Source organism: Limanda limanda, chromosome 5 (assembly GCF_963576545.1).
Source record: "Limanda limanda chromosome 5, fLimLim1.1, whole genome shotgun sequence".
NCBI classification, from domain to species: Eukaryota; Metazoa; Chordata; class Actinopteri; order Pleuronectiformes; family Pleuronectidae; genus Limanda; species Limanda limanda.
In genome coordinates, this window is record NC_083640.1 from 10,788,969 (window position 1) to 10,806,540 (window position 17,572).

The 17,572-nt window shown below is 42.5% G+C and overlaps 2 protein-coding genes across 2 annotated transcripts in view; both read left to right on the plus strand.

Moving 5' to 3' along the window:
* Positions 1-517: 517 nt before the first annotated feature.
* On the plus strand, positions 518-10,167 carry bco2l (beta-carotene 15, 15-dioxygenase 2, like). Its single transcript, XM_061072305.1, has 12 exons — positions 518-593; positions 2,142-2,319; positions 2,997-3,208; positions 4,189-4,304; positions 4,434-4,536; positions 4,658-4,798; positions 6,420-6,580; positions 6,911-7,081; positions 8,045-8,182; positions 8,971-9,153; positions 9,330-9,440; positions 9,638-10,167. Exons 1-12 carry the CDS (start codon positions 536-538, stop codon positions 9,752-9,754), a joined length of 1,689 nt encoding a protein of 562 aa, XP_060928288.1. The 5' UTR covers positions 518-535; the 3' UTR covers positions 9,755-10,167.
* A 3,388-nt stretch (positions 10,168-13,555) lies between these two features.
* LOC133001960 (GDNF family receptor alpha-2-like) overlaps positions 13,556-17,572 on the plus strand; it is a 52,852-nt gene continuing 48,835 nt past the window's right edge. Inside the window, exons 1-2 of the mRNA XM_061071684.1 lie at positions 13,556-14,182; positions 15,373-15,717. Coding sequence (XP_060927667.1) covers positions 14,131-14,182; positions 15,373-15,717 — 397 coding nt within the window. The 5' untranslated portion in view covers positions 13,556-14,130. The remainder of the gene's footprint in view (positions 14,183-15,372; positions 15,718-17,572) is intronic.

Here is a 17,572-nt window from a genome sequence, read left to right on the forward strand (position 1 = left end):
ATCACAGATGAAACAAAAAATGTTCCGTTTGTTATCAGTTCAATAGCCTTTATTGTCACTAAATGTCAAGCATGTCAAATAGAAAAAGTAATAAAAATATGACTAGATAGACAAAAGAGATCAGCCACAGGTAGCCATGCTCCTGAAGGAAGAACAGAGGAAACACGTGTACAAAGGAAAGCAGCCATCCAGTCTGTTATGTGATTCCCAATTGTTTCTTGTCCGCCGAAGCGTCGGGAGAAGGAACCTGTAGATTTCTATCTTCTAGATCCAAGGTATTATCAGCATTGATGCACAGAATGTGTAAGATGACCCAACAAGCAATGACATTTATGGCAAAGGTTTGACTGACCTCCAGTGCTTTGAAGAGTTTAATGACCGTTGGTTGTGCAGTGGTTGGGCATTGTATGTGATTGAGTCATAGTCAACAATGCACCATCGTGTTTAGTGTCTGACGTAACTTGCTCAACCTGGAGAGGGTCCAAAGGTTCAAAGTTTTCCTTCAGGGCTTGTATAAATCCTCAGCATTTGTCTGATGGAATCTGCAGAACGACGAACCATGTCCAACACCACAGAGCCCCAGACACACAACAGTGAGTACACACCACTTTCAGATTTTTTTATTTGAAATTATTATTGATTTTTGGAAAAGGGCATGATTGTTTGAATCAACATTTCAATTTGTAGAAATAAAAATGATCCAACCTTAGTGTAGCATGTTTGTGTTTTGAATCCCCTTTTGGAAACGGGACTATTCATTAGCATCCAGTTGTTCCACACAGAAAGGTGTACACACAGAAGCGTGTTTCGATTAGTGTGGTCTCTTCAGCTTTTCTTTTAGTCATAATTGTTTTTGTTGCATTTCACAATCTGAGCTGCACTAACAATGCGACATGTTGGCATTTTCTATTGTTCCTGCTTCAAGGTCTCATGTTGAACCTGAGCTGTAAGAATACACACAATGTCTCATTAACAGCTTTTAGTCAATCTCCGCTGTTAACTCAAAGAAGAGAAGTGTCTGTCAAGTCCCTGCACAGGAAAAATGAAAAGAACACAAATTAGAAAATGTGCAGGAATATAACAGCTAATTCTATCGAGATCATTTTCATGCACACTGACATGCTGTTGGTGACACAAACAAAACGAGTTGATAAAGCTATAACAGCTAAAAATAAATTCTGTTGCAATAGTTTTTTCAAAAGAAAAAGACAAAAATCAATACCTGAAGCTATTACCCACAGCAGTTTGGGGCTCATCAGTGTCTCTGTTTGGTTTTCACGAGACTCAATTTTGTCAAGATAACTACATGAACCCCCACCCCGGCAAAAATAATTGACAGCCTACATTCAGGCTTCATTTGTAATGCTGCAGTAATCAGAATCAAAACTCACAAAGTCAACATTGTAAGAGATTGTTAAAGCCGGTTGCGGTTATCTCTCAATTGCACATTCTGGTTTTTATTGTCTGTTGTACTCGAGTCGTGGGAATGAACAAAATTCTGGCTCCGCTGATTGGTTGCAATAACAGTTTACGCAGTCAGAAAAACTCTTATGTAGTAGCTTGAGCTTAGCATGGGGCGCTGTGCTGATTTGCTTCTGCTAATCACGTAAAGCTCATATATATTTTACAATCTCCATTATGTATGACATATGAGGTAATGAAAGAGAGCTGGTTATTGGATAACAGATAAGACAGAAGGTGGTGCGGGTGTCATTCGAAGCGCATGACCCCCGAGAGCCATGATTTCACATTACCATTAACAGGAGGCATGCTGTTTATCACTTGTGAAGTTTGATTGTTCAGTTTGAGCGTTAATAGCTGACAACACAAAGACGGAGGTGTGAAGGGCCATAGCAGAAGGTGTGAAATTGTGATTCACCATTTGTTCAAAACACTATAATAAGTCTGCATTTAGCAGATTTAGAGAAAAGGAAATCACATCCTTGCTCACACTCATTCAAAGTTAAAGAGTTCTAAATGGTTCACACACACAAACACACACACACACACACACACACACCCATAGATACACAAAACAAATGGAGATAGAGAGAAATGGTGGGAAAGTAAGGCAAGGTGTGGAGTCGTAGGGCCAAAGTTCAGCTGCTGATTCACTTGTTTTCACTATTTTCTCTCCTCAGTACCCAGCAGGCAGCGATGCCCGCAGGCCAACGGGCTGGAGAGCGTGGCTCCTCTCGTGCGTTCTGTGGAAGAAACGCCCGATCCCATCCCCACCACCATCAGGGGAACTATTCCAACGTGGATCAACGGGAGCTTCTTGAGAAATGGTCCTGGGAAGTTTGAATTTGGGAAAGACAGGTATTTGAGGAACACCATTAAAAGTTAAACAAAGTTGAATAAAGTTAGATAGGGTCACTGAGCTTTACTGGCATGATAGCTTACAGAAAGGTCAAACTTGATCTGTTAATAGAGGAAGTACCACACAGAAGAACAGGGCTCAAACTTGCTCTTGACCTGAACACAAGCATGTTCAAACAATACAAATATACAAACCGGAACGCAGGACAATAAGAATAGAAATTATATGGAAAAAAATCACCTTGAACATCATTGTTAAACCTAATGGCAAGGAGTGGACACCAACGGTCACACACCTATGTATAACAGTCCCCTAAACAAATGCCACCACTATGACCTGTGATCTCAATCTTCATCTTTAAACTGACATTAACAAAAGTATTCAAGATTTTACATTTGAGGGAAACTGTGATTTATCTGCAGAGGCAGTGTTCATATTTAAGTGGTGTAAGCTGTCAGTTATTGAGCCACGCAAGCTTTTTACCCATCCCCCATGACAAATTATTCTTCTCAAGATTATAATGATGTTAAGATTTATTCCCTCTCTGTGTTTAACGAAGAATTAATTCCCTCATAACAAGTATTTCTGTGTCTCACGCTGCTCCCATCGTTCTCTCAATTTTTTTGTACACAAATACCTTGTTTGGAATTTCAGTTATTTTTGTTTTTCCTCTTAGTTACACCCACTGGTTTGATGGCATGGCCATGATGCACCGATTCCACATCTGCGAGGGCAGTGTCACATACAGCAGCCGCTTCCTGCAAAGTGACTCATATGTCAAAAACTCAGAGAAGAACCGCATTGTGGTGTCAGAGTTCGGCACTGTGGCGATGCCTGATCCCTGCAAGAACATCTTCGCTCGCTTCTTTTCACGCTTTCAGGCTCCCAGTATGTCTGACTTCTTTACATATTGTATATTGCCTTTTGTTTTAGTACTGTCCTTGACTAGCTGCATTGCGTATCGCTGCTGTAGCCTAATGAAAGCTGATGTTTCATTATAATGTGTTTCCTTCCAAGGTAAAAGGAACAATATATTTGTGTGTGTGTGTTTGTATGTGTGAGATCAAGTTGTTGTGGGGACTTGTCTTCCTTATGGGGACAAAAAGGAAGTTCCCATTACATCAAATCATTACATTTTAAGGTAAAGACGTGTTTCTAAGTTAAGCTTATGTTAAGGTTAGGTACAGGTTAAAATAGGATTTTATTGTGTGAAAATAAAATCCTATGTGAAAAATTAGGCGAAAGGGATCTATTGGCAGAAGTTGAATATACAATAATCCTAGAGATGTTTGCACTAGTGTGTTTCATCTAAATTGTACACATTGTTGTTTTCTTTACACTAGAATTCGCCCTTTATATTTATATAATTTATATTTACATCAGGATTGGGTCCTCTCTACATAGGCCACCATGTTTTTATTACAGTAGCCCAGACAAACAAACTAATCACCCTTAATGTTTTTATGACAACTGAAGGCTACCACAGGTTCTCCTTCATGTTTCGAAAGGGAGGGTGAGGTGAGAGGTTTTCAGCTGCAACATGCAACTTCACCAGTAGATGTCACTAAATTCTACGCACTGAACCTTTAAGTTGGGATAAGTTTAGTTAAAGTAAAGGTAAAGTACTAACTTAGATTAAGGTTAGAGTAAGTCTCAAGAAAATCAATGTTAGTCAATGTAATGTCCTCTGAAGTCATAGAGACACGTGTCTGTGTGTGTATGCGTGCGAGACGAAGTGCAATCTGAAAAAATTGGTGTAAGAGTATAATTCACTGATGACTGCTGTGCGAACTATGAATTTTTGCTAAAGTGCCATATTTCATATCTTCCTGACTTCATATCTTCCTGACGTCTGTATGTGTGAACAGAGGCCACAGATAACGCCAGTGTGAACTTTGTCAAGTACAAGGGAGACTATTATGTCAGCACAGAAACCAACTACATGCGGCGAGTAGATCCACAGAGTCTGGAGACAAAGGAGAAGGTCAGTCCGTGCATCACATACAAAAGTCTCTTTTTGAATGCTCATGCTGACGAAGAGTCGATGGGTAAAGACGAGGAAGATGGCTGACTGTTAGGACGACAAAGCTGATGCTGATGCTCTGCATTTAAGGTGGACTGGACTCAATACATTGCCGTCAACTCAGCTACAGCTCATCCACACTATGACCAAGATGGGGCCACGTACAACATGGGCAACTCCTACGGCAAAAGCGGTAACCCTCTCTCCCTCCGTACTCACTCGCTACTAACCAAAGACCTATATGTTTTATATATTTATGTCCATATCCTTATGTTATCCACCATCACACATACTGTACAATGTTTACTTTCCAGGTTTCTTCTACAACATCATCCGTGTGCCTCCTCCTGACGACAAGGTAGCATCGGAGGACTCTGCGGACCTGAGCGGAGCCAAAGTGATCTGCTCCATCCGAGCAGCTGAACCCAGGAAACCTTCCTATTATCATAGCTTTGGTGAGATACACTCAGCAGCATAACAAATAGGCCACACCTTCTTTAAGTTGTCTGTATGCTGGATGTATACTAAAGTGGAATTAATGAAATCCGAGAATTTTGATGGTCTGCATTGGCAGGATGAGTCTACTTCACTGAATGAGAGCATCACAGTGCTTCTTTTTCTTTTTTTCCCATGCTCTTATTAATTACTCATTTGAATTCTAGTCTTGTCCTGCTTCTCTTTGTCAATCACAGTTCCTTTGTCTTTCAGTTCAGCTCTCACTATCTCTCTCTGCCGCTGACTCACACGCACTTACTCACACTCACACTGTTACCGACATACACATTATTTGTCAAATTGTGTTTTTATGATCATGAGGATTTTATTTCTATAAGCTATGCTTAAGTGTTATAAATCATATGTCTAATATTCAGTCAGCGACACTTAAATCTAATGTAGCAGGTAATAATGATTGATTTGGCCCAAAAAACTCTGCTCAGGGTCTCAGCAGGTTACATCAAGTCAATTTTAGGACTTTTCAAGAGCATAATGAATGAAATGTAGGACCTATGTCAAGTACAACAGACATGAAGGAATAATTCCTCATATTTGAATTTACATTCGCATAATTGAAGATAAGCTGAAGTAGCCAAGTAGAGAATTACCCTCGAAACACAACGTTATCTCTCAAACTACAGGCAGACAGTCTGTATCCATCGTCTTTGTCAAAGCCTAGCTGAGTGCACCGAGATGAATTCTGCCTGGGGTGTTTTCCAGCAGTTATCAGTTCCACATTGGTCTTGTTTGTAATGTTATAACGACAGGTTAAAGTCAGTATTGCAGAGAAAGACCTACGACACACGAAGACATCACAAAGTATGATGTTTCCCCTAAAAATATCCTGAATCATAAGTGCAACAGAGGTAGCATTAAATTAACTTTCATAAAAATCCTCCCTAATTGTGAATTGTTGACTTTTTAAGACCCAGCGGAAACCCTTTGTGAAGTAGCTCTCAGAACAGACTTCTGCTGGGAGAACAAATCATCCTAATAAACGAATGCATAATTATACGATCATAATACAGTCAACAGTATCAAAATCTGAATCACCTAATCTGGAGGTTGAGCTGCAGAGTAAGAATGTGGATAAGGTTATGATGGTCAAAACTGTACAAATATGACCGGATTTTAACAATCAGCTGAAGTCCAAGCAGTGTGTTGCACAATGAAACATTAAAGGGATGCAGCTAATGGGAGAACGACTTCATCGCTCTGACTGATCCAATGCCACGTTGCTCCATTTTTTTTTTTTTCTACTGCACCAGTGCCATGATTACATCTTGATCTACATTTCCTGCAGACCACCCTCGCACTGCCAGACTGTCAGGCACCAAGAAATCTCACAATTGATGGAACATTGTAGAGTTGTACACGGCACCACAGACTGCAGCGCTGCACAAACGCCTTACACACTCACCAAATCTAAATGTTGTATCCCACCATGACGCTGGAGATATAAGGAGTTCGAGAGTGATTGATGATGTATGATGAAATGTAATGAAAACATGCTGAGCAAGGGATGTCAGTCGAGTGCAATTTTTAATGCTGGCTTCTTCTCTTTCATTTCTCCTTCGCCAGTCATGTCGGAGAACTACATCGTGTTCATCGAGCAGCCGATCAAGTTAGACCTGCTGAAGTTCATGCTGTACAAAATCCAGGGGAAGAGCTTTCATAAAGTCATGACCTGGGAGCCTAAGTATAACACCATCTTCCACCTGGTCGACAGACACACTGGCGAGGTGGGTTAAAGCTACTCGCCTGCACAGTCATGCACGTTTAGGAATTGCACACATCAAGCAAGATGTGAGCTAATCTATTCGTGCATGGTTAAGATTTTTCCATGATTTGTTTTTATAAACTCTGATGCCGTACATTCTTTTCTCAATTTTCTCATCTCATTACGCAGAATACCCATTAAGCATCAAATAAATTCCTTGTAATATGTGAAGGTACAACAGGTACCTAAATGGTACCTAAATGGTTCCTCCTTGTGTTTCAAAAAGCATTTGTAAACCTTACTTATTATTTCGTTAATATATTGTGATTCTGTGTCCTGACTGTTCCAACAGGAGAGTGAAGTGAGGTACTCTGCAGCACCCATGTTCACACTGCATCAGATCAATGCTTATGAGGAAAACGGCTTCTTGGTTATGGACATGTGCTGTGGGGATGATGGTGATGTCATTGGAGACTTCACGCTGGAGAACCTCCGCAACAAATCGGGAGAGGAGATGGACAAGGTAAACGCGGTGTGACTGAGAATTATGTGTCAATTACAGTTGCCCTGAGAATTCACGTGCAAATAGACACAACACGTGCAAATGGAGAAAACATCTTCATCAATCTGACGACACATGCCCTGAAAATACTCAGAGCACAACCAAATCGGCCCAAAGCAATACAACCAAGTACTTGCAATACAACCTGATAATCATAAGACAAAAAAATATTTAAAACACAACCAAATATTCACCACAAGAACAAATACTGACAACACACCCAAATACTCATAACAAAACCAAATACTCACATCACAAACAAAAAACAAAAACATAATTATGAAAATACCCACAACACAAACAAATACCTACGTTAAATACAACTAAATACTCATGAAACATTACCACCAAATACTCACAAAACAATACAACTAAATACTCACAACACAACCAAATACTGATGAAACAATACAACCAAATACTCACGAAACAAGACATCCAAATACTCACAACCAAACACTCAACCCAAATACTCACAACACAACAAAATGATGCTTCCTCTATTTGCATGTGTTGTGTATATTTGCAAGTGTTTACTTAATTTGTAGTGAGTTGTGCTCTCAGGGCCACAATGGTCAACACACACTCACTTTTCTCTCACAGGTCACCCCCCCCCCTCACTGTCGTCATTTATATATTTTTATGAAAGTCTGTCTCTTACGCAGAGATAAACCAATTGTCATAAACCATTAAACTAGTAAGTTTGTGATAAAGCAACAAGCTTTTGAAGTCTCTGTGATTTCCAACATGTTGCAGTGCATTACTTCAATCAAAGCACAGTTATCCCCAAATAACACAAAAAAGCCTCCAAACAATATTACCGCCGTGTTAAAACATGATTTTGTGTCAGTATTTTATATCCTGAGGTTCAGCAAGGGAGCCGCGTTTGCAAATTTTTCATGGCTCTCTGATTTCTTTTGGCAGTTTTACAACTCGCTGTGCAGAAACCTTCCGAGGAGATACATCCTGCCGCTGAACGTGGATGAAAAAACTCCTCTGGACCAAAACCTTGTCACTCTGCATTTCTATAAAGCCACAGCGAAGAAGACGAAACCAGGAGAGGTGGGATTTAACATGTACATACAGTAGATATGATGAATCATGTTTAACTGTGCATTACTATTTTTGGTGTTCCTGGAATCATGGAATGAATGAGGCCTGTAATCATTATGAATAAGGTTTCACTTCCGCACACTGTAATTATCCAGCATGATGAGACACTGAAGGTACTTCCTGCCAGATTCTAATTTCATGACTTGGCCGAGACGTCTCACACAAGCCCATTGACAGAAACACAACTTGAAAAGCCACAACACAAATGCAGAAGTGACCACATGACTTCAGCCATGTCACAGCTACTAAAGCCACTAAAAGGAAATACAAATGGAAGTGAGCGGCAAAGGATGTTGGTAATGAGATGAGTAGAGTTACTTACCGTGGGAAACTTCCAGTGAACCGTCATTCCTGAAATCTGGTAAAGGTAGCCACTGCCTAAAATGGCAATTTGAGGTGTCATGGTACAGGTGCATTCCAATCTAAACACCTTAACTACTCAAGCTTCAATTTTGAAGTGGCAGATGGCTTGTCCAGGTTTTTACAAATGTCGGCTCACCTGGCTGGCTGCTGTAGTTTCATTGCCATTGGCGGCTCAATTCCATTGTGGCTGGTTTCCGTTGCGTGTCTTTTGCAGTCGTGTTGTGGATCTTGTATTCATGTGTCGGTCACCATAGATACAAATGTCAGGGTTACAGTCCACCATGTGGCCGAACAACTGCCATTCAACAGCCTATGAGGCTAAAATATAAGTTATATGGAAAAGTAAAATCCTGATTTTTCACATGACCCTCCAGGTCTTCATGACCCACGAAGAGCTTTACGATGACCAGCTGCTGAAGTACGGTGGCCTCGAGTTCCCTCAGATCAACTACGACCGCTACAACGGCCGACCCTACCGCTACTTCTACTCCTGCGGCTTCGGGCACGTCTTCAGCGACTCCCTGCTTAAGATGGATGTCCACACCAAGGAGCTTAAGGTTCGCTATCGCTCAAAGACTTCTTATTGTTAACTGAGTAGAGTATTATCACATCAAAGTTATTTCTACCCCTGTTTTCTCTATCACTGAGTGGGGGCAATAGGTTGGGAGTCGCTTTCTAACATGAAACAGCTCAAAGTAAAAAGGGAGATGTCTATGTAATCTTTCCTGTCTAGGTGTGGCGTCATCCCGGCTTGTTCCCGTCTGAGCCTGTCTTTGTGGCTTCGCCCAATGCAACTGAGGAAGATGATGGAGTGGTTATGTCAGTCATCATCACACCCAGAGAAGTAAGTTAACAACAACGACAACAAAAACCTAGAAGTGAAGCAGAATACGTTATAAACTCCAGCAGTGACAACATTACTCTAATACAGACGTTGTATTGTGTCTGACACGGAGACAAAGTTCAATACTTTCACCATCATTATTGTGAGGAAGGTGGTCCGTGACCTTTCTTACATTTTTTAATCTTCTCTGTTTCCAGGAGAAAAGCAGTTTCCTCCTCGTCCTCGATGCCAAGACCTTCACCGAGCTGGGCAGAGCCGAGGTCCCCGTCAATATCCCATACGGGACCCATGGCGTGTTTAATGAGATGGGCTAGATAAGATACTGTTTGCAACTCTGGGGCAAATTGCTGAAACTGAGGCAGTGACCGACCACTTTATCCACGGAATAGAAAATATCTCTGTTGAAGCCACTGCCTGTAAAAAGAAACCCCCTGAACTGTAAAAAGCAGAAAAGAGCTGGGAAGGAAAAAGACTGCAGGTTCATTCTATTTGTTTGTGCCTCCCTGATAGAAGGAGCTGCATGATCCTCACTGTGCTGCCATTACAGTCGGCAATCTTCTGGAGACTAACAAGCCAGAAAGTCCAGCATGGCATCTACAGTCATCTTATGTGTACGATTTTGAAACAGTCTTTAGACCCAAATGTTGCTTCAAAGGACCAATGCTTAATGTGGAAAACATTTAGAGAAAAAAGAAACATGGAAATCAATACAAACATTAAAATAAAACCCATTTCTCTTTTTCTTTCCTCTTTAAACCCAAAGTGTTTTTGCATCATCACGCCGCTGGAAACGCTATACTCCCAGCGAGGACAGAGCAGCACTTAGGATACATAAAAATGCATCAGAGGAAATTCAATTTCTGTCAAAGTAATGTGATAGAAATGGACAACGTCTGTAATGCCTGGAAAACAAATGGATCTGCTGGTCGATAGCCACCAGAAAGTCTGGCAGAGGTCACATCAGAAATGTGGTGTTGTGTTTTTCTTTTTTTTATCCGCTCAAAACAACCCAAAACAAAGTGGACACACACACATAAGTAATGACACATCGGAGCTGGTCTGTGAAGGGAAACAACTTGTTTCATTGTGTTAAAGTGTGAGCCTAAACAGAGCAGTGCTGAATATGACACACGGCCTCACCCAGAATGCGAAGTAGCCTCCAGCTGAACTTGTCACTCCATCGTCTCCACAATTGACTTTACTGATGCTTATTTCATCAGCTGATTTCCTTCTCACATTGGATTTGTACTGACTGGGCCCTGCACCTTATACACACACTACAGCTGTGAGGTTTCCGATATATTATGATCCATATACTTCCTTGCCCCTCTTCAATGTTTACAATTTTACTTTTAAAGAAGAGTTACAGTGGGGAAAAGTTTTGCAGATGTTTTGCAGAGTCCCAACCTTCAATAATTTATGAGACACAGACCGGGGTTTTATCATTAGCTCCTCTTATTACGCTGAACTGAATCAACAAGGAGGTAATGGAGCTATCCTAGTGTACAGTTTACATTAATCTTATACTGGGAATTAGCAACACTTGTGTTTTTTGTCATGTTCTCTACTCATCTGAACCTGTGTGTCTTATTAAGCATGCTGCACAGGTCTCCCAAGATACACATTAATTAGCCCATAATTCCTAATCTAATCAGTCACGCTTAACCTCTCTGTGAGTGTGTGTGTGTGTGGTTGTATGTGTGTGCAAGCATATATTTTATGTGCAAGTTCATTAGCACCCTCTCGAACAGGCATGACCAGCAGAGAAAGATACAGCGACCTTTGCCCTCAGGAAAATCTCGTGATAAATTGTATGTTTGCAGAGCAGCGGCTTATCAGTGTTGGCCTGCTCCCTTTTAAATCCAAAGTGCTATTGGAAGCATTAGAATCAAGGTGCTTCCTCAGATAGTTCACACTCTGGAGACTCGTGTTCCTGCATTCACCTGAGACGAGTTTGACTGATGGCCAAACACAGTAGCTGCAGGAATCTATCTGTACACACTGTAACACAAATAAACTTGTGCGTCACAGCATTTGTATGCGGGTTTGTCTGCCCTGCTTTCAAGGTGACAGTTCCAGACTGTCTCCGCTCTTATTTGACACCTGAGAGTAAGCATGAGCTCACATTCCAACCCCCCCGCTGGCTTAATAAGAACAAGTTATTGTGCCGAGCCTTAACTTTGACTGTTGTATCATTATTTCATATCCCATGAATTCATAATGATATCATCTATATTCACCATATTAGACACACTTCTAAGAGGCACGCGCTGATTTCCCTCAATAGTGGGAACAATGTCTCCCATACCCAGATTTGTCACTCCCTATCTTCACGGTCTTGAGCCATCTTGTGGGAGCACAGTTATCTGACATACAGATTATGTGCATCTGCATGAGCGTGTCCGCGAGCGCTTCCCTCTCCCCTGTGCACATAAGTATATGTTGATTTATGTGAGCAGTGTGTGAGCGGGGAGCCGTGCACGTGCGTTCGGCTCTCTGTGGGCCTCTCTCTTAATTGTACATGCAAAACACTGCAAATGCTTCATGAAGTCAGAATGGAGCAATTAAAAGACCCTTGGAGGGGGTGAATCGTGCAATGTCAACAAGAATAAAGTCCCACCGTGGACCACACAGGCTCAAGCTAAACTAATGTCAGGAGAGGATTTACCCACATTGCACTATTAGAGAAAGAAAATCACAATGCAAATTTAGCTGCTTTATTATCCGAATTTGAAGCTTCTGTTTCTGTCTTGATTTAATTCCTTCTGGTGTTATTACAAATTCCTTCCTCCTGAGCCTGCTGCTCAGGTGGTTGTAAAACACATAAAGTTTATGCAACAGCTCTTCAGTGAATGATTACTTTGAATCCCTTAACGCCTTCATTGTTATGTCCTAAAATAAAAGATGAAAATTAGTCTGGTATTGAAAATCATTGCTTGAAAAGGCAGAAGGATGTAATTCTGCGTTGGAATACACACTTGTGTTTAAAGACTGGGATGTATCTGCCACCGCCGCATTAATGCTGGACAAATACATTTGCGGTGGATGATGCATTTCAGTGCCCTAATAATGACAGCGGCTTCAAACTCTGGGGGGAGACGAGAATAAGCCCAGGCCAATAGAGGCAGAATGAGGCAGATTTTTGCCATTATAAGAGCGAGCGCTTCTCCCTCTTGGATGGAAGCCTGGGCTGACAGTCAAACATCATTATGAGCCAGTGGACTCGCAGTTTGTCACTGTCACCGCCTCTAAATAGAGACTTTGTTTTCAAGATTTGTGAAGATTTATGACATTCCGGGCCCTTTTTTAAGCAGCGATGCACAACAAAGTCATTTTGTTTAATGTGAAGCCACTTTGAAAAATGGCAGATTCTGTGGGTTGTGGGCTGATTTCCAGCAAACGCAAATATAATGCGAGACATTGTGTCCATTTCTTTTTTTGAATCATTCTTTCAATTACAGGAAGCAGATGTTGTGTGAGGCGCTGGGATATCGCTGAAATGAACGATGACATTTTCCTCATCATCGTTGAGGCCACCTTTGAACCCTGCCCCTTTAAAAACACATTTCTATGGGTTGTTGGAATGAAGTCGGCCAAAAATTAATTGGCCCAGGGGCCTTTCGAAATACTTGATGAGAGGATCCACTATTTGCTGGATGACCGGATATTCATGCGACGAGTGCAAGTCAGCAACACACTTATTATTTCTTCTCGTGCTGTGTTGCGTTTGTGGCATGCTCCTTCCTACACGTGCATTCTGAGGCAGACCACCTTATGAAAGAGGGAGTGATGGTGTGTGGAGGACATATTCAACATGAAGCACAGAAATTGTTTAGGCTTTCACGCGAATTCCTACATAGCAACTGAAGGAGGAAATACAGGTCACCACAATTTCATTCCTCAGGACCACAGGTGCATCTTCCCCTCCCTGGCTCCCAACAGGAAAAATGACATGACTATGGAGGTAATCTCTATACAGCAGCATTTATCATAGAGACATGGCTCTCCAATGAGAAGCCCCCATCTGCAGCAGCGCCCTCTGCTGGCTCCCACAAACTCCGCTTTATAAAGTGCTGCGATGCCTCGACACGCATGCAGTCAGTGCGTAAGAAGCGTTCACTCCCTCCAGAGGAGCGCACCGCACAGCTTCTTCTCTCTCCGTCCTTGAGGGAGCCAGAGCGAGAGTCCTCGGGTTTGTTGCACTTCCAGATGAGTTCCTCCAGATTCCTGCGTCGCTGAGACACCGTTTCCGCGCCGGTTCGAGGGATGTTTTACGCACAGATCGTCTCCACAGGGCAGCCGGAGCGCGCAGAGGATGCGGAGAGATCAAGTCTCAGTAGTTTGGCGTAATGACCGGAGCGCAGACGGACCCCGAGAAGCTGCTCTCATGGATTGATTGACTGTAGATTGATAGATCCCCCCTCACCCCTCGCCGCAAAATAAGGAGCATTTTGTGTGCGTCGTGTTACTAAAAACAAAAAAAAGAATTGTGGATTATTATTATTATTGGAGGAGGCAAGGATTTTTTTTTCTGGAGGTCTTTAATTTGAAGTTGAACGAGGATACTGACTTCTCCCACCTCATTTAATCCTACATTCGGGTGAAGGAGCTGAAGAGTGGAATTAACCTTCTCCCAAGGTGGAAATATTTGTCTCCCAGATTTGGAGCCCAACTCCTCATTCCTGCCGATATGAAGTCTGTCCCTGTGTGGATGTGCGTCTACATCTCTCTGCTGCTCTTAGGTGAGAAGTGAGAATTAACACGTCGCTTATACAACAGCGTGCAATTCTGTGGCTCATAGATCTAAATTCTAACAGCAGTAATTATTCCCAGGGAGCATTTTTGTGGTGTGTTTGCACTTGTCAAGCTGGAGTTGTTTGAGGGCACAAGGTTATTCCGTGTGTGGTTTTTAAAAAAAAATAGAAGAAGAGGCTTTTACGCTCAGAAAAATGCTGATGGGTGTTCATGTTATCCTCGGATGGTTTAATTAGATTATGAGTAATTGTCAACCATAGCTGCACACTGAACTTGGTCTGTGTGATCACTTCTGCTGGGTCTGTTAAACAGCCACAGTTTACATGACATAAATATACTGTTTTTTTATTTATTTTTTACAACAGCAGAAAACAGCTTTAAATAAATGGAAAATATATTTGAAATTTTTATTTAGACACTTGTGATTGAATATAAGAAAAAACCATCATTGCCATTATCACCATCATCGCGATTATCAGGATCAATTTCCTCCTTCACGAACGCCAGGGCTCCCATTATAAATCACCTGACTGATAAAATAAATCCGCTGTTAACTTCATGTCACTCTTCCCTCACCCGTTGCTGTCAGATACTGATGCAGTATCGCCTCCTCTCCTCCGAGCTCAATGCTAAGCATCACCACGAGGGGTCTCTCTTGTCATTCCACCAGAACCCTCTGTACTTTGGTGGGTTTTTTTGTGCGAAGGTGCGTTTGAATCTTGACTCATGTCAAACACCAGCATCTGTGTCTGTGCTCTGTGGATCCCTGTTTGCTGGGTGTGAATTAAGGGTCTTGAGATAATGACTGAATCATTCTCAAACCAATGTGCGAGGTGCAGTGTAGTCTGATACAGCGGCTTTAAAGTGAGCGGGTTACAGGTAGACACAGGTCAGTCACTGAATATAACATAGACAAGATATAACAAGACCCCATGTTGACATGTCTAAGACTAATGGGAATCTGCAAGAATGTAACTGAATGTCAGAGATGCTCGGGCATGCACAGGCCATCAAACCTATTTATAGGCCCCTCATCCAACCGGTTTCATGAATGAAATCAAGTAAATGATATAGGATATGTTACAGTGAATCACCCAAAATCCCCTTACATTAATTTACAGATTCTGAGCCCCCTTTATCTTGTCACCCCCCCTTTTCTCTCCCTGTCTTCACCTAGATGAGGAGGCCAGTTCGTGGGAAGGCCCCTCAGCTCTGTCCGTGGCCCTGGGCACCAGTGCTCCAGGGTCTGCTGGGCCCGGCACTCAGCCAGAATGGGTGGACTGCATCCAGGCCAGTGACATGTGCAACCAGAATCCGTACTGCAGCTCCCGCTATCGGGTGATGCGCCAGTGCCTCGTGGGCAAGGAGAAGGAAGCCATGCTGGACAACAACAGGGAGTGCCAGGCCGCCTTGGAAGTGCTGCTGGTCAGTCCTCTGTACGACTGCCGCTGCAAAAGGGGCATGAAGAAGGAGCTGCAGTGTCTGCAGAACTACTGGACCATCCACATGGGACTCACCGAAGGTAGGAGGACTTTGTGATTCAGTGTACCTCACAACATTCACATCACAATGAGCTGCGTGGAAATGCCAGGACCTGTTTTATAATGACACATCTTTAAAGTGACACGATTTCTTTGTAAAACTGAAAATGTATTCATGGGAAATTAGCAGCCGCTTTTTCAAGTCTTTTTTTTTTTTTTTTACCAGGCAGCTGATTGTGAAGACTGCAGGTCTTTGGTGTCATTTCCATTAAAGTGCGTTCCCTTTTTGTGAATTCAGCTCACGTCACATTCACTGGTGTTATAACTGCGTATGCATTGCAGAGCCCTACCTGAGCCTCATGGTCACGTACAACATGACGTGTGCGACGAGAGGCGTGTTCACTGGTGCAGGAAATGTTATGTGGCTGTACAAGTGCAACATACCTCCGTTGATATTAATGTCTCAATCTGCCAGGTTACAGAAATCTATTCCAAATGACTCCTCTAATCTCAAGTACCAGAGCACCTACGGAGCAAAGACAAGAAAGACACACGCACAACACCCACTGGTGAGGACTTATTCCCTGATGCCTTCTTATAGTGATGCCCAGAAGCCCCTGATGAAAAATATATGCTTTCCCACTTTGCTCAGCCTCTTGAAGGTAATGGAGCTATAATAGGATTACATTAGGTAGACCTGTTATGGTAGACTTATTGGTTTTCACCTAAAGTGTTCCATATTACCATGTAATTAGGTTATAATCGTATAGCTCAGTGCCCTTTATGTGTCCACTTACACAGGACATAAAATAGCACTCTTGTTGTAACGTTGGAACCTTCTGGTTTTTACGCGGCGCTACATTCAGAAAGCATAAAGCGTCCGGCTGGACCGTCATTACTTTTGTTTGCATCCTTAAGGGTGAAAAGCACACAGTGTTTCATGTTAAGACAAATCTTACCGGATCAGAGCTGCTGGAGATGCTTCGCCTTTTGAGATCAGGTTAAAGGAGGGACCTTAACCCCAGAGCGACATTTCTCAATGCCGGCCAAACCCTCCGTGACTCCGGTGTCACGCCGTGTAAACATGGAGGACATAATGTACTCAGCTGTTTTGACACGTGGGGCGGTGGTGGGAGCGTTGCAAAGTCTCTGAGCTCTGATCGTTCCGGGCTTTTGTGTTGTGATCCATGAAGTGATTTGCCGGGCCGACTGCTCATAGCACCAGCTACGCTTCATCAGACTGATGGCAGCAGAGGGTCCCTGACATGAGTTCAAGGGAAATGTAATGACATGGATGCTCCGCAGGCCTGCCGTCTCCTATCCTGTCTTCCTCTCCTTTACTGACTTTCTTCCTTTGTAATGATCCGTCTGTTTTCCGTCTAAGCCTCTCCCTCACCTTTCCTGCTCACATCGCCGCATCACTCTCTGTGTTTTCTTTATTGAGATTCGTCGTGTAAGTTGTCCGGCCATTAAGGATGGAGACCTCCGGTGCCTGCAGTGTGCCCTTCACAGAGCTTGTGTTACTTTGCAAAGAATGCATCTCAGCAGTGTCCCGTATTTGGCTCTGTCACCCTCGGAGATAAAACCCACTTTAACACAAACGAAAAGCTCTTACAGTGCAGCTTTAATCTAATCACGATCCATTGTGCAGTCAAGCAGGCTTTTGTTAACTGGAAACAATCTATGTACAACATCCATCTCGGGAAACAAACACAGGGGGCTGAATCCCAGCAGACCCTCTTGAAACGGTGCTAAACCACTTTAAAAATCATTTGTTGACAAAACAGGAAGGTCTCTATGTAGTTGTTAAGTTGTAACGTAACTTTGAGAGTTTCATTTTACTGACGTTAATGAGGAGAGATGAAGGATGCAGGTGTGGGCGATGGAGAAATATAA

Coding starts and splice junctions, on each gene's coding strand:
- bco2l (XM_061072305.1), top strand. CDS start 536: ATGGAATCTGCAGAACGACGAACCATGTCCAACACCACAGAGCCCCAG. Junction 4,305..4,433: donor GTCTGGAGACAAAGGAGAAG/GTCAGTCCGTGC, acceptor TCTGCATTTAAG/GTGGACTGGACTCAATACAT. Junction 6,581..6,910: donor TCGACAGACACACTGGCGAG/GTGGGTTAAAGC, acceptor CTGTTCCAACAG/GAGAGTGAAGTGAGGTACTC.